Source organism: Lampris incognitus, chromosome 19 (assembly GCF_029633865.1).
Source record: "Lampris incognitus isolate fLamInc1 chromosome 19, fLamInc1.hap2, whole genome shotgun sequence".
Classification (NCBI taxonomy): domain Eukaryota; kingdom Metazoa; phylum Chordata; class Actinopteri; order Lampriformes; family Lampridae; genus Lampris; species Lampris incognitus.
Genome location: NC_079229.1, coordinates 21140982 through 21158521, shown reverse-complemented (window position 1 = coordinate 21158521; position 17540 = coordinate 21140982). Strand labels below are relative to the sequence as shown.

At 47.5% G+C, this 17540-nt stretch overlaps 1 protein-coding gene across 1 annotated transcript in view; it reads right to left on the bottom strand.

Annotated features, from left to right (window-relative positions):
• The window catches only part of mpp7a (MAGUK p55 scaffold protein 7a), a 148833-nt gene that overhangs the window by 64646 nt on the left and 66647 nt on the right, over window positions 1–17540 (bottom strand). Inside the window, exons 5-7 of the mRNA XM_056299186.1 lie at window positions 15404–15481; window positions 9086–9166; window positions 2878–3009 (exon numbers count right to left, since the gene is read on the bottom strand). Of these exons, the coding sequence (XP_056155161.1) occupies window positions 2878–3009; window positions 9086–9166; window positions 15404–15481 (291 nt within the window). The remainder of the gene's footprint in view (window positions 1–2877; window positions 3010–9085; window positions 9167–15403; window positions 15482–17540) is intronic.

The window sequence follows — 17540 nt, the reverse complement described above, 5'->3', positions numbered from 1 at the left end:
GTGCACTGTGTTTAGAAATCCGTACCACCTCCCTCCGTCTGTCAAAACTGACCGAGGCAGATGTTAACATCTGGGTACATAAAAAAAACAGCAATGAAGAATACATGACATCAAGCTCTGACAAGTCTATGACAAAGGCTTGTGACTACAAACAAGACAATAAGAGATGTACTTTAGGCTTTCAGTGTGTCTTTGAGGAAACCACAGCTCCAGCCCTCCCAAACCAAAACGAGGCCAGTCTGCAGCCTTGCCCTCTAATCATCTAAGGTGCTTTAACTCACCCTTCTCTTTACGTCCACAACACAAATATAACACCATCTAACATAATATTTTTGAGATGGCCTGCGGTCATAATAGCAGCCCTTTAGTATTTATTGTTTTGTTTTCACAAAAACCCACAGAGTGTTGCCCTGCAGAGAAATCCTACTCGCCTCTACATAACCACCACGCCTCAATTAGTGACAGAGAGCTGCAGGAGATTAGGGCTGCCGTGCCTGTTGGGTCCTTCAAGCAGCCTGGTGCACAAACACTCACTAGGATGAGGTCACCCTACAGCAAATGGCTGGGATTATTTTTCAAAGACTAACCTGCAAGTTGTTAAATGGAAGATTTGAGGCTCTTGCCATATATAAAGAAATTGGTAAAATCCACTCACTCACTATTCAGGGTGTAAATGATAGTCTCAAAAATTAGAATCAAACGTTTGTTGGTTGCAATTTGGAAGTGTTAAATGCTTAATTTTTTTGAATATACATCCCTTCAGTTAAATGGTAGCCCATGAGATGTGCAGAATAAAATGAAGGCAAATGGAAGTGATTTAAGCTGCTGACTGCATTTTACTGGAACGACATAAAATTGCATGAAAAAAACTGTTGCCGCACTTCATTTGATGATAGTGAGGGTATGCAAACAGGAAATCAAAAATGGACTATATCTAGACAGGCAGTAATTACAAAATTAGTGGACATACGTAGCATAGCAGCATGCCATTCTAGTTACCAACACTTCGAGGGACACAAGAATCATGGTTTACACCCCATGACCAATAAACTAAAACCGACCCACTACAACATGACCAAAATAGATTCCACAAAAATCAACACCCACAATATATCACACACTGTAAACTTGTTTCTGATGCTCTCAGGAGCCAAAATCACATAGACGAAAAAGAGTGAAGCGGTGTAATGGAATAACATAGCCAGATGATTACGCTGACCAACGCTGGGTGTAAATCACATTATGGTTTCAGGGGGTGTGATCCAACATCGGACACGGAGGGGCCGGAGTAGGAAGTGCGCGCGACAATGTGTGTGTGCGCGAGCATGTATTCCTCCAAGCCACATTATTACATTCACCAGCCCTGTGGAAAATGCGAGAGGAGGCAGGAACCCAAAAATGGCTTAGGTGTGTTCCTGTTTCTCCTGGGTGTGGTTAGAGGAGCGCGCCGGCCCAGAGCCAATTTGGTGGTCTGGGGAAAAAAAAACCACACGGTGAATATAGAGGCGGCAGGAGCAGCAACATGTCCAGACCAGATCAAAGATGGGCAGGGCCTCCGCACACAACAAAAGACAGACAGAGGTCTCCGACAGGTCATCACAGCGTGTGTGTGTGTGTGTGCGTGCGTGCGTGCGTGCGTGCGTGCGTGTGTGTGTGTGTGTGTGTGTGAATTCGTGCATGTGTTGCAGGACATGGCGGTCAGCCTAGAGGGATAAAAAGGAAGTTGGTGATACAGAGTGACAGCGGCGAGTGGGAGAGGGGAAAAGGGTTCAAAACAACCTGAGGTGAACACAGAACAGCAGTGAAAACAGCAGAGGAAAGCGGTGTGATGAGAAGCAGTCCCGAGTGCTGTGGTGGAGGGGTTACCCAGGGCCTATTCAACAGCCCACATGAAGGAGAGGACCCGGCTGGCCAACAGGGCCAGGGGAACGCACGGTGTGGCAGTCAACACGCATTACAGACAGACGCCCAGGATGTCGAGGGGAAGAGTGAAAAGAAGAACGCAGGCCAAGATGCATCAGTTTTTGGGGCCTGAGACTGAGATGGACAAGGGTTGGCACTGGGCTGCTTGCTGATGTCTGGGAAGACGTCTGAGAAGGATGGATGTGAGAAGTGAGCTACAATGAAAGACCAACAGAGACCAGGATAGAAAAGAACCCTTTTGCAGAAACCAAGCCTAGACTGCCGGCTGAAAATACACAGATGCAAACGCAGGGTAATTGTGGTCGGTTTCGTTGTGTACAGTGCTTAAAACTTTAAGGTTATGGGGTTGGATTCCCACAGACATCAGACGATAAACTAAGATGCCAATATAGCCAACAATGGTTCACTAGCATAGCAGAAAAAACAAGTTCAGATGTCACACAGAATGCGATATATTTCTTAGAGGCTTGAATAAGCCTTTTCATTGAGCTAATGAGCGATATGTAAAACCGCTTGTGGTTTGCAACACGCCTGCACAAGGTGATGCATTCTTCCCGTTGCTGGTCAATTTATACTTTTTATTTACGAGAAGAAGCCCGTTGCTGTAACATAGCCCTGTTGTGAAAACCACATATCTGTAATTTTGGCAATTTTCTTTTTACTGCTTATATGTGCACCTTTAAGGCTGTGAACGCCTTAATTTTCCTTGAATAATGAAACGTGTTTTACAAAGCCTGTGAAAATGTTGGGTTACAAAACGGTGAAATGGTAATGATTTTTTTCGCTTCCTGTGGTTTTCGCCCGAGAGCGACAATATATAATTTCACAACCTCCCTGGGGAGTGCTTCCGCTCAAGTTAGGCCGTATTAAAATTACAGTTAGTTTTAGTATGACATTACGAAACTAAGACGCATAGAAACCTCACGGGATTAGTGTAATGGGGTGTGGACTTACAAGAGGCTCCTTGTTCTTAACCAGCCTAATAATCTTCACAGAGTCCTCGTCGTCGTCAATGTCGTCGGGTAACGGAGGAAGCTCAGGGTCGTAACTCTTCTTGGCCACCAAGTCGTGGACACACAGGAGGCCCTGGAAAGAGGAGAGGAGAAAAAGGGGTGGAGGTGCAGGGGAGGAAACGGTGGACACGGGTCATCATTCTCATTATAAGACCTTTTGCCTTGCCTTGTCCTACTTAAGAGATATAAAGTGCAGCCATAGATTCTATTGTTACTTCAATCTGTCATTTTCCTCCGGAGGCGTTGGGAGAGAGAAAAGGCAGACACTGCGGAGGAGAGAGCAGTTATGGATCGGGTTGATTCAAGTGTCCTTTGATGGATTTGAATGGGTCTGGGGCCAGTTCCTCTAGCTACATGTGTTAATTGTCATTAGGCCTGTGGTCCCCCTCCATACATCTCTCTGATTAAAGGCATACAGCGCCCAGCCTGGACCATCACTCATAAGAGATGGAGGTGTGTGTGTGTGTGGGGGGGGGGGGTCAAAGCTTTTTATCACCAATGGGGTTTCCAACATCGATGGTTTCCAGTGGGAGGCAGGATTTCCATGTGAGATGTCTCACGGCAGGGAAGTGATGTTCTGAAGTCCGAGTAATGAAGTTCTCAGCCGCCTTAGATATTTCACAAGTTCGCAGGCAGGCATAAAAAAGATGACGGCACACAGACAAGAAGGTTGCCATTGAGAGCTTCATTTCTAAAAAACTGTTTAACAACTCCGTGTGCGGACCGAGACGCAGCTGGACCCATGCCGCTTTTTCCGTCGTAGAGGAGGCGAGTAAGCAAGGAAAAACATCTTCTACCACGTGCTAGACGAAAGGAGAGCGGGGGGGGAGGAGGAGGAGGAGAGGCAGAGAGACAGAGGGAGAAGGGAGGATAGGAGAGAGAAGAGGAGCAGTGTGTTTTATGACATGGGAGCACCCTGCAGTACAGCGTTCAAGATGTTGCTAACTGGGAGCAGATGGGAGGAGGAGAGACAACTGGTGCTCTGTGGCCGGGATCCAGTTAGACACAGGCAGACCAGCATGTGCGTGTGCATGTTCAAACATGCTTACACGCACAAAACCTGCACGCACACACACACACACACACGTCTTGTCTAGTCTCATCTCGCGTGTATTCCTCATCGCATCTCTTCTCCAACGTCAGCCAGTGTGTCCATTTAACCGAGCCAATGTTTCTTACAAATAAATACAACGAAGGACACTGGATTACTGGGGTATGCTATCTTTTTAAGGTGCTGAAATACCTTCTGGAATGCCGCACACCAAAAAAGTTTCCAAGTGAGGACAATAAAGGCAAATTGATTCAGAATGGCTCTCAAATATGCCTGGGGGGGCTAATATTATTTGTGTTTACAGCACAGTGTCAAGCCACTGGAACAGAGTTCACAGTTGGATTGAGCCTCTAAAATGTCCCGATAAAGGTCAATAACAGTATGATCCAAGTCTCATTGCAACAGACATACACGCAGACTGCCGTGCTGGACTGATTCCTGACTATCGAATGAGAGCTGCGTGCATCAGAACAAGCTCTACTCGGAGCGGAATAAAATATAACAGCGATAATATTTGCAGAGAAACAATCTGACCCCTCTCTTTTTTCTGTTTTTCTTTGCTTTCTTCTACACTGTTAGGTAAAATCGGGGGCGTGGGGTAGTATCAGGGTGTTTAGGCCAAGGTGGGGGGGTGGGTGGGTGGGGGGGGGTTAAGTGTTCTTTTTCACGTCGTATTGAGTTTCCGTAGTTTTCCGAAAACATCGGTGAAAGCCGTTGTAGCTGTGATATCAGAGGAGTGGAAGGTTTTGAGGCTTAGGGTGGATTCATGTGGCGTCTCTTAATGTTGTTTCACCGTCAGCCACAATATCTGATATGGTTAACAATAACATGTGGGTCAATCAGGTGTCCATCAAACTCTCTTCCCTGATTTGGAGGAGCAGGGCATCCATGTAGGCCGCCTACAGGGGGCGCAGTGCTACAGTGTCCAGTTGGGTTCTTGCCAGCTCCTTAGCAGCTCCTCAGCAAATCATCCTCATTTTTTCCTGAAATGAATCATGCATTCTTGTCTTTGAAAGGTACACACACACACACACACACACACACACACACACACACACACACACACACACACACACACATACAAATGTGCATGCATATACACTGATCCAGAAGTGCAACAGTTTCTGTACCTTCTCTTGGAAAAAGGGCACATACAGATAAACACACACTCTTGAAACGCACACCTCAGCCGTTCCTTCACTAACCCTTCGGTTGCTGGTTTCTCTGACCCCTATCCATCAAGCCTTGTAATCTGATCAGTGAGTGTCCTCTCATCGATGGCCTCCTACCACTTCCTCAAGTCTGACACTGGCCCCACCACACTATCCCCAATGGCCATCCCTAACAACTCATAACAGGGCCGTAGCTAATGCCTTGTAACCCCCCCCCCCCAAAAAAAAGTAGCAGTAACAGCTGCATGCTAATAGATAGCACATGGCACAGGCCCTGGCTGGTGACCGCTGACACAAAATACAGGAGCACGACTTCACGGGCAAAGGTATGCAAGAACACGTGTGTACGTACACACACACATGCACACACATGCGCATGTGCACGTACACATGTACACATACACACACGCACATGCCCACCCTCTTTCTGGGTCAGTGTGAATTAACAAGTTCTGTTATGCTTCGGTGTTGGTGGCTTAGCCCCCCTAATCAAATTTAGACCTATATCCTTGTAGCAACTCAGCCCTGCAGCTGGAGCATGGGGCAAAGGAAAAGAGAGAGGAGGGAGGTGGGGAAGTGAGAACCAGAGAGAGAGGAGGGAGGGATGAAGGAGGGGAAACGAAACCACCCTTGTTTTCCAGGCGTCCGTCCTCTCTCTCGGTTTTGCGTGTTTGTGTTCATTAGACATAATAGGGATCCTAGCAAAACAGATCACTGAGCTTGTCCAAATAAACCTGCCCATACATTCCTGGCATTGGCCTCTCATTAAAGGCTCTGGGCCCTGTCACCGACCTGCTCGTTTTTCAGCCCGCGGCGCTGGCTCAGTGCTGGGTAACTGGTTCCCTGAGCTGGAGGAACCCTGCTGTGCAGTGTGCTTTTGAGGCGCTGCGGTAGGCCGGCCAAGACATGACGCGCACGTCGACCCCTCGGAGCCTTGAACCGCGGGACGCACCGTTCTGCATCGCAAAAGGCCCAAAAAGCAAGCAGCGTACACTCAGCTACACACGCTCTGGCGGAAACAGGAGGCCATCATAATTGGCACTTTCATCACTGTCAATATTAGTCTTTCTATGGGGGGGCGAGGGGGGTGAGGGGGTAATACGGGTGAAAGTTGTTTTTTCATGTGCGACTCGTAAAAGAGGGGGAGCCGGCGGAGTTGAGGGGGGGATAAAAGCAATAGAGAAAGGAAGAGAAAAAGAGAGAGTGAGCGAGTGGTGTGCTTTAAAAACCCTGATTTATGTCCCCACCCTACAAATGGATCATTTAAGCCATAATTGAGAGTGATACTGTTACTATCGCACAGAGACGCCATTCAAAGGCGGCAGCCATCTGCTTGTGTTTTACACCCCCAGCTCTGTGATTTACATTGGGGCTGGCTGGTACAGTATCAAGTGCCTCGGAGGACAGATGGGGAGAGAAAGAGAGAGCGAATGACAGAGAGAAAGAGAGAGAGAAGACTTTTAATACTTCAACCTTGAAGCCTACAGGCTGCCTGTGCTTTGAGACATTATGTTTGGAGAGAGCCAGCAGCCTCCAGACTTCCATGTGTTGCAGTCAAAAACTCTCCCCCTTGTCCAGCACAGCAACTAATCCTCCAGTGACCGTATGTTCCTGCTGACAGCTGATGGGAGCCTTGGAGCATTTTAACACACAGACGCTTGAATACGAATTCCAGTCTGAAGCAGCACACAAAAGGAGAAGTCATGAAATTGTGGGGTGGCATTGTGGAGAATGGGAAGGATTGTGTGAGCATGTGCATGCCAGGGCTGTGTGCACACGCAAAAGTTCAATGTGAGCAAACAGATGTTTGGACAGGATATTTTGTTATTGTGTTGTTTGTGTGCATATATTATGTGCCTATTGTATATTTACATGTTCCCCCTATCTTATTGTTAAGTTTCTTCATATCTATGGGGTGTCTGGGTGGCATGGTGGTCTAATTCCGCTGCCTACCAACACAGGGCTCAGCGGTTCGAATCCCCGTGTTACCTCCGGCTTGGTCGGGCGTCCCTACAGAAACAACTGGCTGTGTCTGTGGGTGGGAAGCTGGATGTGGGTATGTGTCCTGGTTGCTGCACTAGCGCCTCCTCTGGTTGGTCCGGGCACCTGTTCTGGGGGGGGGGGATTGGGGGGAATAGCGTGATCCTCCCACGCGGTACGTCCCCCTGGTGAAACTCCTCACTGTCAGGTGAAAAGAAGCGGTTGGCGACTCTACATGTATCGGAGGAGGCATGTGGTAAGTCTGCAGCCCTCTCTGGATCAGCAGAGGGGGTGGAGCAGAGACCGGGGCGGCTCGGAAGAGTGGGGTATTTGGCCGGATACAACTGGGGTGAAAAGGGAGGGGGGGGGGATAAAAAAAATAAAGTTTCTTCTCATCTTCGTTCAGATCTGATGACATCTTTAAGTGGTGAGCTTCACAATGTCTCAATTTTTCAATTTTGATGGATTGACTCATCATATAAAATCCCTTCGCTGCAAACATTATTGCAACACAATAAAACACTTCTGAGACAAGGCACGCTTCAGGGCAAATATGGTGATCATTCATCAAAGACACATTTGCTCTGCGTTGACAGAGACGAAGCAGATCGCAATGTTCACTATGTAGCAAACAAGGAGAGGAAGGCTATGAAGGATTCAACTGATCTCTACTCATCTTTGGAAGGAGTGTGCATGGATCTTCGTGTGTGTGGCTCTGTTTGTACACATGTCAGCAAATCCGTGTGTGTTCGCTTCAATATATTTGAACAAATATGTTTGCCAATCTAATCTGTTATGTGAATTTGTGTGTCTGTATAACTTCATATGTGCATGGTTGCATTCTCTTTTTCTCTCTAGCTCAATTTCTCTTGCAAAGACACACATACACAAACACACACACACTTTTGGAGTTGGGACTAAGAGTTGCTGTGAGTCCATCAGTCTTCCAAGCCTGATCCTTCTAGAGCCCCTGTCTGCCTACCCCCCACTGTATGACATGAGAGACAGGGAAAATGGCGGAGGGATCTGCAAGCTGAGCTGTTGTTTCTGGCACAGCACATATAAAGTGTGACAGCAGTGCATTAAAGAGGAGCCTATCCAACTCTTCCTCCATCCCTCCATCTCTCAGTCATGAAGACCACGCTGTCTGAGACACATGGAGGCCTTGATGGATGGCCAGAACTATCCCATTTGGAGAATTGTAAATAATTCTTATTGGTACAGTCTGTGTTTGGCTAACAAGACTGGGGGCGGCAGCCAAGGAGATGAAGAAGACAGCTTTCGCCTAATGGGGTTGTTATTTTGTGTACAGAGAGATACTATTGTGATCACTTGAACAGTTTTGCATAAACATGTGAAGCACAGCTACGCTACTGACACAACCTGCATTTTGTTTAATTTCATTCATGATGCAAATGCAATTTTGTACATACTCAGTTCAACTAAGTCCACCAATAATTTGAGCAAAAAATCATTTGGATATGCAAAATCAGGGGCATCCGGGTAGCGTAGCGGTCTAGTCCGTTGTCTGCCAACACAGGGATCACTGGTTCGAATCCCCGTGTTACCTCCAGCTTGGTCGGGCGTCCCTACAGACACAATTGGCCGTGTCTGCAGGTGGGGAGCCGGATGTGGGTATGCGTCCTGGTCACTGCACTAGCGCCTCCTCTGGTTGGTCAGGGCGCCTGTTCAGGGGGGAGGGGTAACTGGGGGGGAATAGCGTGATCCTCCCACGTGCTATGTCCCCCTGGCGAAACTCCTCACTGTCAGGTGAAAAGAAGCGGCTGGTGACTCCACATGTATCGGAGGGGGCATGTGGTAGTCTGCAGCCCTCCCCGGATCGGCAGAGGGAGTGGAGCAGCGACCGGGACGGTCCAGAAGAGTGGGGTAATTGGCCAAGTACAACTGGGAGAAAAAGGGGGAAAGATATGCAAAATCCGACTCACCTTGACATGGGGATTGGCCAGAAGTTTGAGTAGTTCTCTGATCTCTCCGTTGGCTGATCTCCCCTGTAGCTCTTCAGACAACTAGAGCCGAGATAAAAAGGACGGACAGACAGACAGACGGACAGACGGAGAGAAACAAAGCATGTTAACACTATCAAACACATTCACGCTTCTCAGGACACTTCACATACAGTAAAGGTACGAGTTATGAAACAATAAAAATTCAGGAGCGGAGACGATCTTGCGGCTGTTCATAGAAGACATGTCCAAATGGCAGCAGCAGTAATGGAGCGAAGAGGTGAGATGGATCATCAAACTTTAATCACTCCTTTCATCACATAGCCAGGCACCCATCTGACTAAGCCATTATTACCGAACACACTGAGAGGTGTGTGAGACCATGAACAGAGGTAAGTGTTATCCCTAAAGCAAAGCTCTAGCTGCAAGAACAGCTGCAACTCTACAGTAAGAATGAAGAGTATGTAAGAGCAGGGTGAGTCATCAACAAACAAGCCAAGAGAAAAAAAAACAAAACAAAAAAACACTATTCTAATGCTGGTAATGGCAGCACTTTTTGGAGGCAAGATGGAGTCTAGATGAGAAGGTCAGAGACGGTCCTGCAGACAAACAGGTGTTAGTATTCTAAATCAGATATCAGCTTTTGAAAGCTCAGCGTTTACGCCTTGTCAGAAACCTTTTTTACTGTGTGAAGTTACCGTTAGCTGGGACCCTTTCTTTCAGTTTAGTATTTAGGTAACAGGAAAAATAGTCCGGTGCACTTGGAAATGGGAGTCGTAAATTCAAAGCCTAAAGCATCCCTGAGCCTTGGGGACTTTGATGAACTACACGACATGATAGATGTCAGGTTGCTCTGAAGGGGGTGATACTGATCCTCAGGCCCAGGCCATTTTCCTCACCCCGGGCGGAGCAGGTTGTGATTTATGGGCGAACCTCCTGAACGTGGAGACAGTGGAGAGAGCGAAGCGCTGAGCGGTCCCATACAAAGACCTGCTTGTACGGCACTGTGATCTGCAGCAAACGTCTGCCCGACCACAGACAGTGAAAAATCACAGAGGCACTGTGACCCGCCCCACCCTCTGCCGCTAGCAGTGGCGTGTATGTTTGTTTACATCTGTGTGTGTGTGTGTGTTTTTGTGCACATACACAGTTGTGCAGGAGTGATGGAGGCTCTGTGGGTGGTGAAGGAGATCAAAAACATACATGCACACTGATAAATTTTTTTGTATGCATCTGTATATACAGGTTCATGCTTGTGTGTGTGTGTGTGTGTGTGTGTGTGTGTGTGTGTGTGTGTGTGTGTGTGCATGCGCGCACATCTGCGTGGGCAGGTGAGGTTGGAGCAGCACAGGGAGAGGGTCAACCTTCAATTCAGTGCAAAGCCCACAGGTACAACAACACAGAGGACAGAGCGGGAAAAAAACCTCTCCTTGTTTGAGTAATTATCCCACCATCGAAGGGAGCGGGCAACAGGGGTGAGGGAGAGGTAAAAGATGGGGGACTAAGGCTTAGAGAGGGGTTGGAAAGGGGGCATGTCACCTTACTGACTGAACAAGAACACGTGCTGAGTTGGAGGTGCTGGCGGGGGGTCCTCGCCATTAATTCTGAAGTCCCCCCAGGGAGCGAGCTAACGGATAGACGCGGTGGTCAAGGGTCCTCCTGCAGAGCCTTGTTCAACCTCCCTCACTGTTTCACTTTATCAAGTCTGAAGGATGAGCTCTGACAAAGCCCAGGGTCAGATAGAGGGATATGTGAGCTTGATGGACAAGACAAGAAAGGAGAGAGAGAGCGCGAGAGAGAGAGAGAGAGAGAGAGAGAGAGAGAGAGAGAGAGAGAGAGAGAGAGAGAGAGAGAGAGAGAGAGAGAGAGAGGCTCTGGGAAAGACGGGGAAAAGAGACATAAAGATGAGTGAGAAAGGAAAAGAAAAAGTAAAGAAGAGAAAACCTTGGGGGGTAAGCAGGGAAGAGGGAAAACAGGGGTGGGAGGGGAAAAAAAGAATGACCCGATGATGACAGAAAGAATGAAAGAAAGAAAAGAACAAAAGAAAGAAAGAAAGAAAAGAAAGAATGAAAAAGGATGAAAGACAGAGAGAGAAAGAAAGAATGAAAGACAAAGAATGAAAGACAAAGACAGAAAGAAAGAAAGAGACAAACAAAAAGAATAAAAAACAGAGAAAGAGAGAAAGAAAGATGGAAAGACAGAAAGAAAGACAAAGACAGACAGAGAGAAAGGAAGAAAGGAAGGAAGACAGAAAGGTAGAGGAAGAGGTATGGGAAGGCAGGGGAGTCAGGGTCAGGGTCTTTAGCATGGGAACATGGCCTACACTGATAGATCATCCATCATCTCCTCGCCAAGCAGTTAGCAACCATGCAGTGAGAGAGAGTGAGAACCATAAATTTCCAATCCCTATTGTTGTCCTATTAAGGCACTTTGTCCCACAACCCGGTAGGGAGGAACGATGAGGCGCGTTTGACAACATACTCCACTACCTTCATACTTCAGCATCAGATTCACATTTTCCATCCTCCGTTCTCTTCCTCTCTCCCCATCTCGCACATGGACGGGCGAAAAACAAAAAGGTGATGATCTGATGCTCAGTGTATTTCATTTATGCAACGTCCCAGCAGGAAGTCCTGCGTGTTTGGAAGGGTCTGTTAACATGCTGTACGCTCGCGGCTCTCCCCTGGCCCTCAACGTTAGGAGGCTCATTATGTTACTGCAGATGCAAATGAAAAACCTGTGTTTTTTTCCAGCACACATGCTCTCGTTCAACATAAACGAGTAGTCTGGCTATCTCACTTGACATCCCTTGTCTCCGTTTGCCCTCTAAAAATGACTTACTGGCCCATTTCGGCCTATCTGCCCATGTACATCTATAGTTTGCTTAATCCTCCGCTTATTTGGTGTATATAAACACTGCTGTGGAAGAGAGGTCCATGGAGAGGGCTGTGAATGTTCCCGTCTCTTCGACAGTGACATACACGATATTTCTTAAGTGGATGAGGACATGAATTTGAGGATGGACAGTACAAGAAACAATGGTTGCACCGGGACTCTCAAGCAACGCGCGACAATAAATTACGTTCACACACTATGTTTTCATGCGTTTCTGTAGAATGGAAACCATATCTTACTGTAAACCCTTTATCGTTATAAATTCTAAGGCTCTTTATGTAATGGCAATATCCAACAAGTGATTTATGACTACCCCATATGGCCTACTGTAGCTCTATAAAGGAAATGAACATCAAGAAGCCACTTAACACTTCTCCCCTTCTGATTTTTTTTTATTTTTATTTTTGTATTTCTGTCAACTGGTATCTCAATAACAAGCTCTACCTGGTGGCCATTTTGGGGAACTGCAGGTCCCTGGCCAGGTCTGAAAGCACCATGATGGGACTCTCATACTTGCTCAGGAGAATGAGAGAGAGAAGAAGAGGAGGGGGCAGGGGGCAGGAGTCAGCCACCGGGGCATGTGGGCTAAATTCAAGAGATGGACACAGATTTGAAATAGAGACCGGGCTGGGGAGAGGAAGCAGTGTTCAGCATACTGTTGATGTGGGCTTCTTGGCGTGTGCATGCTTTCTGCAGGTTTTGACAGGCTTGATGGAAACTGATTGGATAGACGGGAGTACGAGTAACGCCAAGCCAGTTCCAGTCTGAGGCCGATTTGCCCTTCTGATTAACGTAACACGGCACTTTACATTCTGCAGTGAGCAGAGTGTGTCTGTCTGCTTGTGTTTCAGACATAATGAAAGCTGGAAAGGAGCTGATGTGTGTGCACGTGTGTGTGTGTGTGTGTGTGTGTGTGTGTGTGTGCACGCATGTGTGTGTGTCTTTATTATGCATGTAATACAGTAACTATTTCTTCTACCGCCGAGTATCGATCGTGTTTCAGGCGGCCCTGGCAGCGCTAAGTTTGCAGAGGCAGTGGCAGTCACCTGCTGTGTGTGCGCTAGACAGTGCAGCCCGAGGGCAGTCAGGGGTTGAAGTGTCATTTTATGTTAGGCGATAAATTAAGCCTGCATTACCCAAAACCCGAGCCTGAAATGAGTTTCATCCAACTATAGATCTCTCCCTTCCCGCTATAGTACCCCGTCACCACTTCAATGGCTTTCACTTGGAGCGGCGACGTGGGTGAAAAATGATCTGCCTGAAAAACACACTGCAGTGCGCAGGGTCGTGTATTTGTGCATGTGGGTATTTGTGCGTGCGTGCATGTGTGTGTGTGTGTGAGTGAGTGTGCACACGTGTATGTTGTGAATGCAGCTGGGGGAACTGGGCGATCGCACAGCGCTCTGGGTCGCTTTGATTCGCCATCTCTGGGTTTTATCCCGATACCCGATAATCCCGGGGAGACGCTTCACAGAGCTTTTACCAGGAAGCATAAATTTGAAAGTCTGTAATTTGACAAAAAGAATGAGAGAGGGGGTGCGGGAGGGGAGGGCAGATGGAGGCTGATAGCTGGGGGTCTCTTGAACAAACACTACATGGCCTCTCGCCACGACCTAGGCAGAAAAGGCATAGACTAAGGAACAACAGAAACAGCCCTCCATGCCCCCACTTCATCTTATTAAAAACTACCCGGTGGCGTTCTTGTTCCAACATGGCTTGGGTTGAATAGTGCTGTTTCTTTGGGGACCAGGTCAGGGGGGCATTTAAACACAGAAAGAGAAGGGGCAATAAAGCTGCTGCTCTTATCCTGCAGGGTCAGCATGGGCAGTCCAAAGGTGGTTGGAGGGGTCAGTGGAGGTTTGGTTGACCTCTGCCGTCTGTACCGTTGGTTCGGGGCGGTACAGACTGGAAACGTGCCGGCTCGGCTGTGCACACTGGCTGCCTGTCAGATCACACAAAGGTCCACAGGATAGGCTTTCTTCCGTGACTCTTTTCTCTGGACACTCTCTCTTTTCTGTCTTCCTCTGCCCTGACTAGAAGAAATTCTCCTCTTTCCCTCGACTCGGTGCTAATTAGCATGATGTATGGCGTTACGGGCTTTTTAGAAAGAGAGCAACGGTCGGAGGCACTTTGATTACAATAAACAGAGCTACGGGTTTCAAACAAAACCGCACACCATTAAAACCAAGTGCTTTCCAACCCCCCCCCCCCCACACACACACACACACACACACACACACACACTTGCCACTCCAGGCTAGACGCTTGGTTTACACAGATGCGTACGTGTCAGTGCATATATATTGCCAAGTGTGTGAGTGTGTGTATTTTGTATGTGTGTCTGTATTGTAAATGGGGGAGAAAAACAGGTGTGTGAGTACATTTGCAAGTGCTTGTGGGTGTGTTTTGTGCATGCATATTCTTGTGTGCATGTTGTGTGTATGTTGTGTGCTGGTGTGTGTGTGTGTGTGTTTACATGGTTTGTGGTGTGTGTATATGTGTGCGCACGTGTTTGTGTTTTGTGGGAGTAAAAAATGCATGTGCATTATTCCCATGTGCATACATGTGTTGAAATGAACAATGTGAATGAGTGCTATTGGCAAACGCTGGGAGACAGACCGCCATCACTGGATGCTTATTTAATAAGAAGATTAGATGTTTGTCACAGCTTGTTGAAAGCACCAGAGTCAGTGGAAGAACATGGCCTCGCCAGCCGCAGACCCGTCAGGACTCACTTTGCTGTCAGTACGGTGGCAAGAGTGGCATTTCAGGGACAGGTTGACAAATGACAAGGGATGGCTCGCCAAGGATACTCTCCCTTTCTCTCCCTCTCCCATCCTATGTGACATGATTTATTTTCTCCTTCGTCATCTGCTTTTTTTTCTGTGTCTGTCTGCCATCTCGACTTGCCGATCCATCTTGGGCGCTCCTCCTGAGTCAGTGCAAGTCCTTTCTCCCTGGTCTCTGCCCCTACAAAAATGATCGGTCTGTCCCAGAGGAGCTGGATTTCCAATTTTGTAACGTATGGCTAGACATGTGGGGGCGGGGGATGCGGGGACAGCAGTGTTATTGGAACAAACCAGTCATCTGGAGCCATGGAAGACCGAGGAAGGGAGGTCAGGCGTCACCCGCGGGGGATGGGAAGAGCTACAGGATAAACCCTCGCAAACTTCAAGAGGTCCGCAAGAGGTAAGCAGGTGTATTGTGCCAAGTTGTGTTGTGCTGTGTTGTGTGCTTGGGGCAAGAAAAAAGAGGGAGAGAGACAGAAATGATGAATGTCAGAAAAAAAAAGAATTGTGTTTGCTTGTTTGTACATGAGAGCACAAGTCAGAGAGAGCGATCACGTGTGTGTGTGTGTGTGTGTGTGTGCCAATCAGCTGTAAGTGTATACCCAGGTGGACTTACATCACAGGCCAGAGCCCCAGCGCTGTCCAGGACAGGAGTAGGGTTGCGCTGCTCATAGTGCTGCAGACGTTCATGGATCTGAAAGGAAGAAGAAGTGATGGTGAGGAAGAGTGTGAGAGAGGAACATCCTGGAAAGCAGGGATCACAGGGAGGACACCCTGAGCAAAAAAAAAAAAAAAGTACTCATACACACAAATATCCCTCACACAAGGCACTTCATAACAACACAACAGCGTGCTCTTTGCATGTTCAACACACTTTGTTACTGTACAAATTTTCCCACCATGCATTTGATATGCCCTGGCAGCCATGCAAGGATTTCCCATCATTTCAACAGCTTTGCTAAGTAATTCCTTATCAGGCCGGGTGCTGCAGAACTCCAGAACACCAGACACAATGCTGTTACATTGGGGAGTTATTCGAATGGAAATTAAGCCCGACTTGTGTTTAGTGCTTGCATGTGTAATGCAGACACACACACACACACAAACACACACACAATTACTTCAGCGATTGCACAAAAAATGCCAAGAGGAGGAGTAATTCACAAACACACAGAAGCCATCCCATTTGTGATTAGAAAGCCACTGTACTGGAATGTGTTGACATCTTAAAGGCTGCTGTCAGGTCCCATCAGGGAACAGACATGGATAACCGTCCTCTAACACCCACTCCCGTCTCTCCGTAGCCCAACACAATGAGGGGAAGCAGCATAAGGACCCTGACTGATAGCTGGACGCCAGTCCTGGATCTCCAGCTGGATGTCCCGACAATCGTTCCAGCACAAGGCAGGACGGGAAAGTCCTCTGAGGCCTGTGGACCGGCTGGGTGTCTGCAGAGGCCAAGTCAGCAAACGTGTGGGTAAGTGTGAGCATGCGCAGGCATTGAAACACACTCCCGCGTGAGTACACAAGCACGCTTGCACACAGATGAAGCAGTGACAGAGGATTACTCTCGAGAGGAGAATACGAAGGTTTGTTTACAGTCACCTTGTGAAGAGCTCAAATATGCTGGCAGCCATTAAAATATCTGTTTCAGGGCCATTCGCCATCTTATTTCTCCCCTATTGTTTAAACTGTGTTCTTTGCTTGGAAAGGTGTCACATCATCTCTGGATGCAAATAAACTCATCTCAGAATATCGATGACAGTGGCTCTTTAGACGAAATCTGCCACCACCAGTGATATTCCAATCGGAAAAGCTTTTCAGTAGTTTCTGGCCTTGAGTCGAAAATAGCTGGGATGCTCTCATAAGAAAAAAGACAAGTTACATGTCTACATGAGGTTATTTGAATCTTTTCAGGTCATCATCATCATCCATCTTTCATAACCATAAGAGGAAACTGAATACTAAGACTAACAGAATGGTGTCACTTACAATAAAATACAAGTATGCCAATAACAACATCCAGAGGGGATCTTATAACTTTTTGGTGAGAGAAATGCAACTATATTCTGATATTTTTATTTTCATATTTATATCATTTCATGTCAAACATAACTCCTGTTCAACCATTGGCCTTGAATTGCTACAAGGAGCAAGTTCCACTTATCCACACACGGCCCCCGGTGATAAATCACCACCTGTTAGGGTTCATGCTAGCCAAAAGAACAGCCATGTTTCAGGGTCAGCTTGGGGGTTCAAATCCCTGTGTAAAGCCAGCATTACTCGGCCATAAAACAAGGTGCATTAGGCGTGTCGCGGACGTAATCTGAAGTCCTGGGGGAAGTCAGATGGCTGCTCAAATCAGCTGTAGACTGGTAAGATCTGTGACCGAGGGACCCCAGAAGTCAAGGGCTGAGTTGTGAGGTAAAGGAAATGAGGACGGGAAGACCTTTGAGACAGCAAGGCGCCTACAGCGCCCGGGAGAACTGTGGGAGCCCCTGCCGTAAGAACGGCGATAAGACCAGTCGATGCTTGGGGAGGAGATCAGATCTGAAACGTTATATCTTCTCAAAGTTAGGGAAGTCAAGCCGAGGAGCCTGTGCAGAAATCTCGGTCTTATACGAAGTAAGCTGCAGTGAGTGTGGTGCGTTTCTTACAATATCAAATTCGGGGCCGCCACTCGAGGGCACCTTACCGACAACCTCTAGTCTGATCTGCTAAGTTTCAGGAAGCCACGTCATATTTAAATAGTT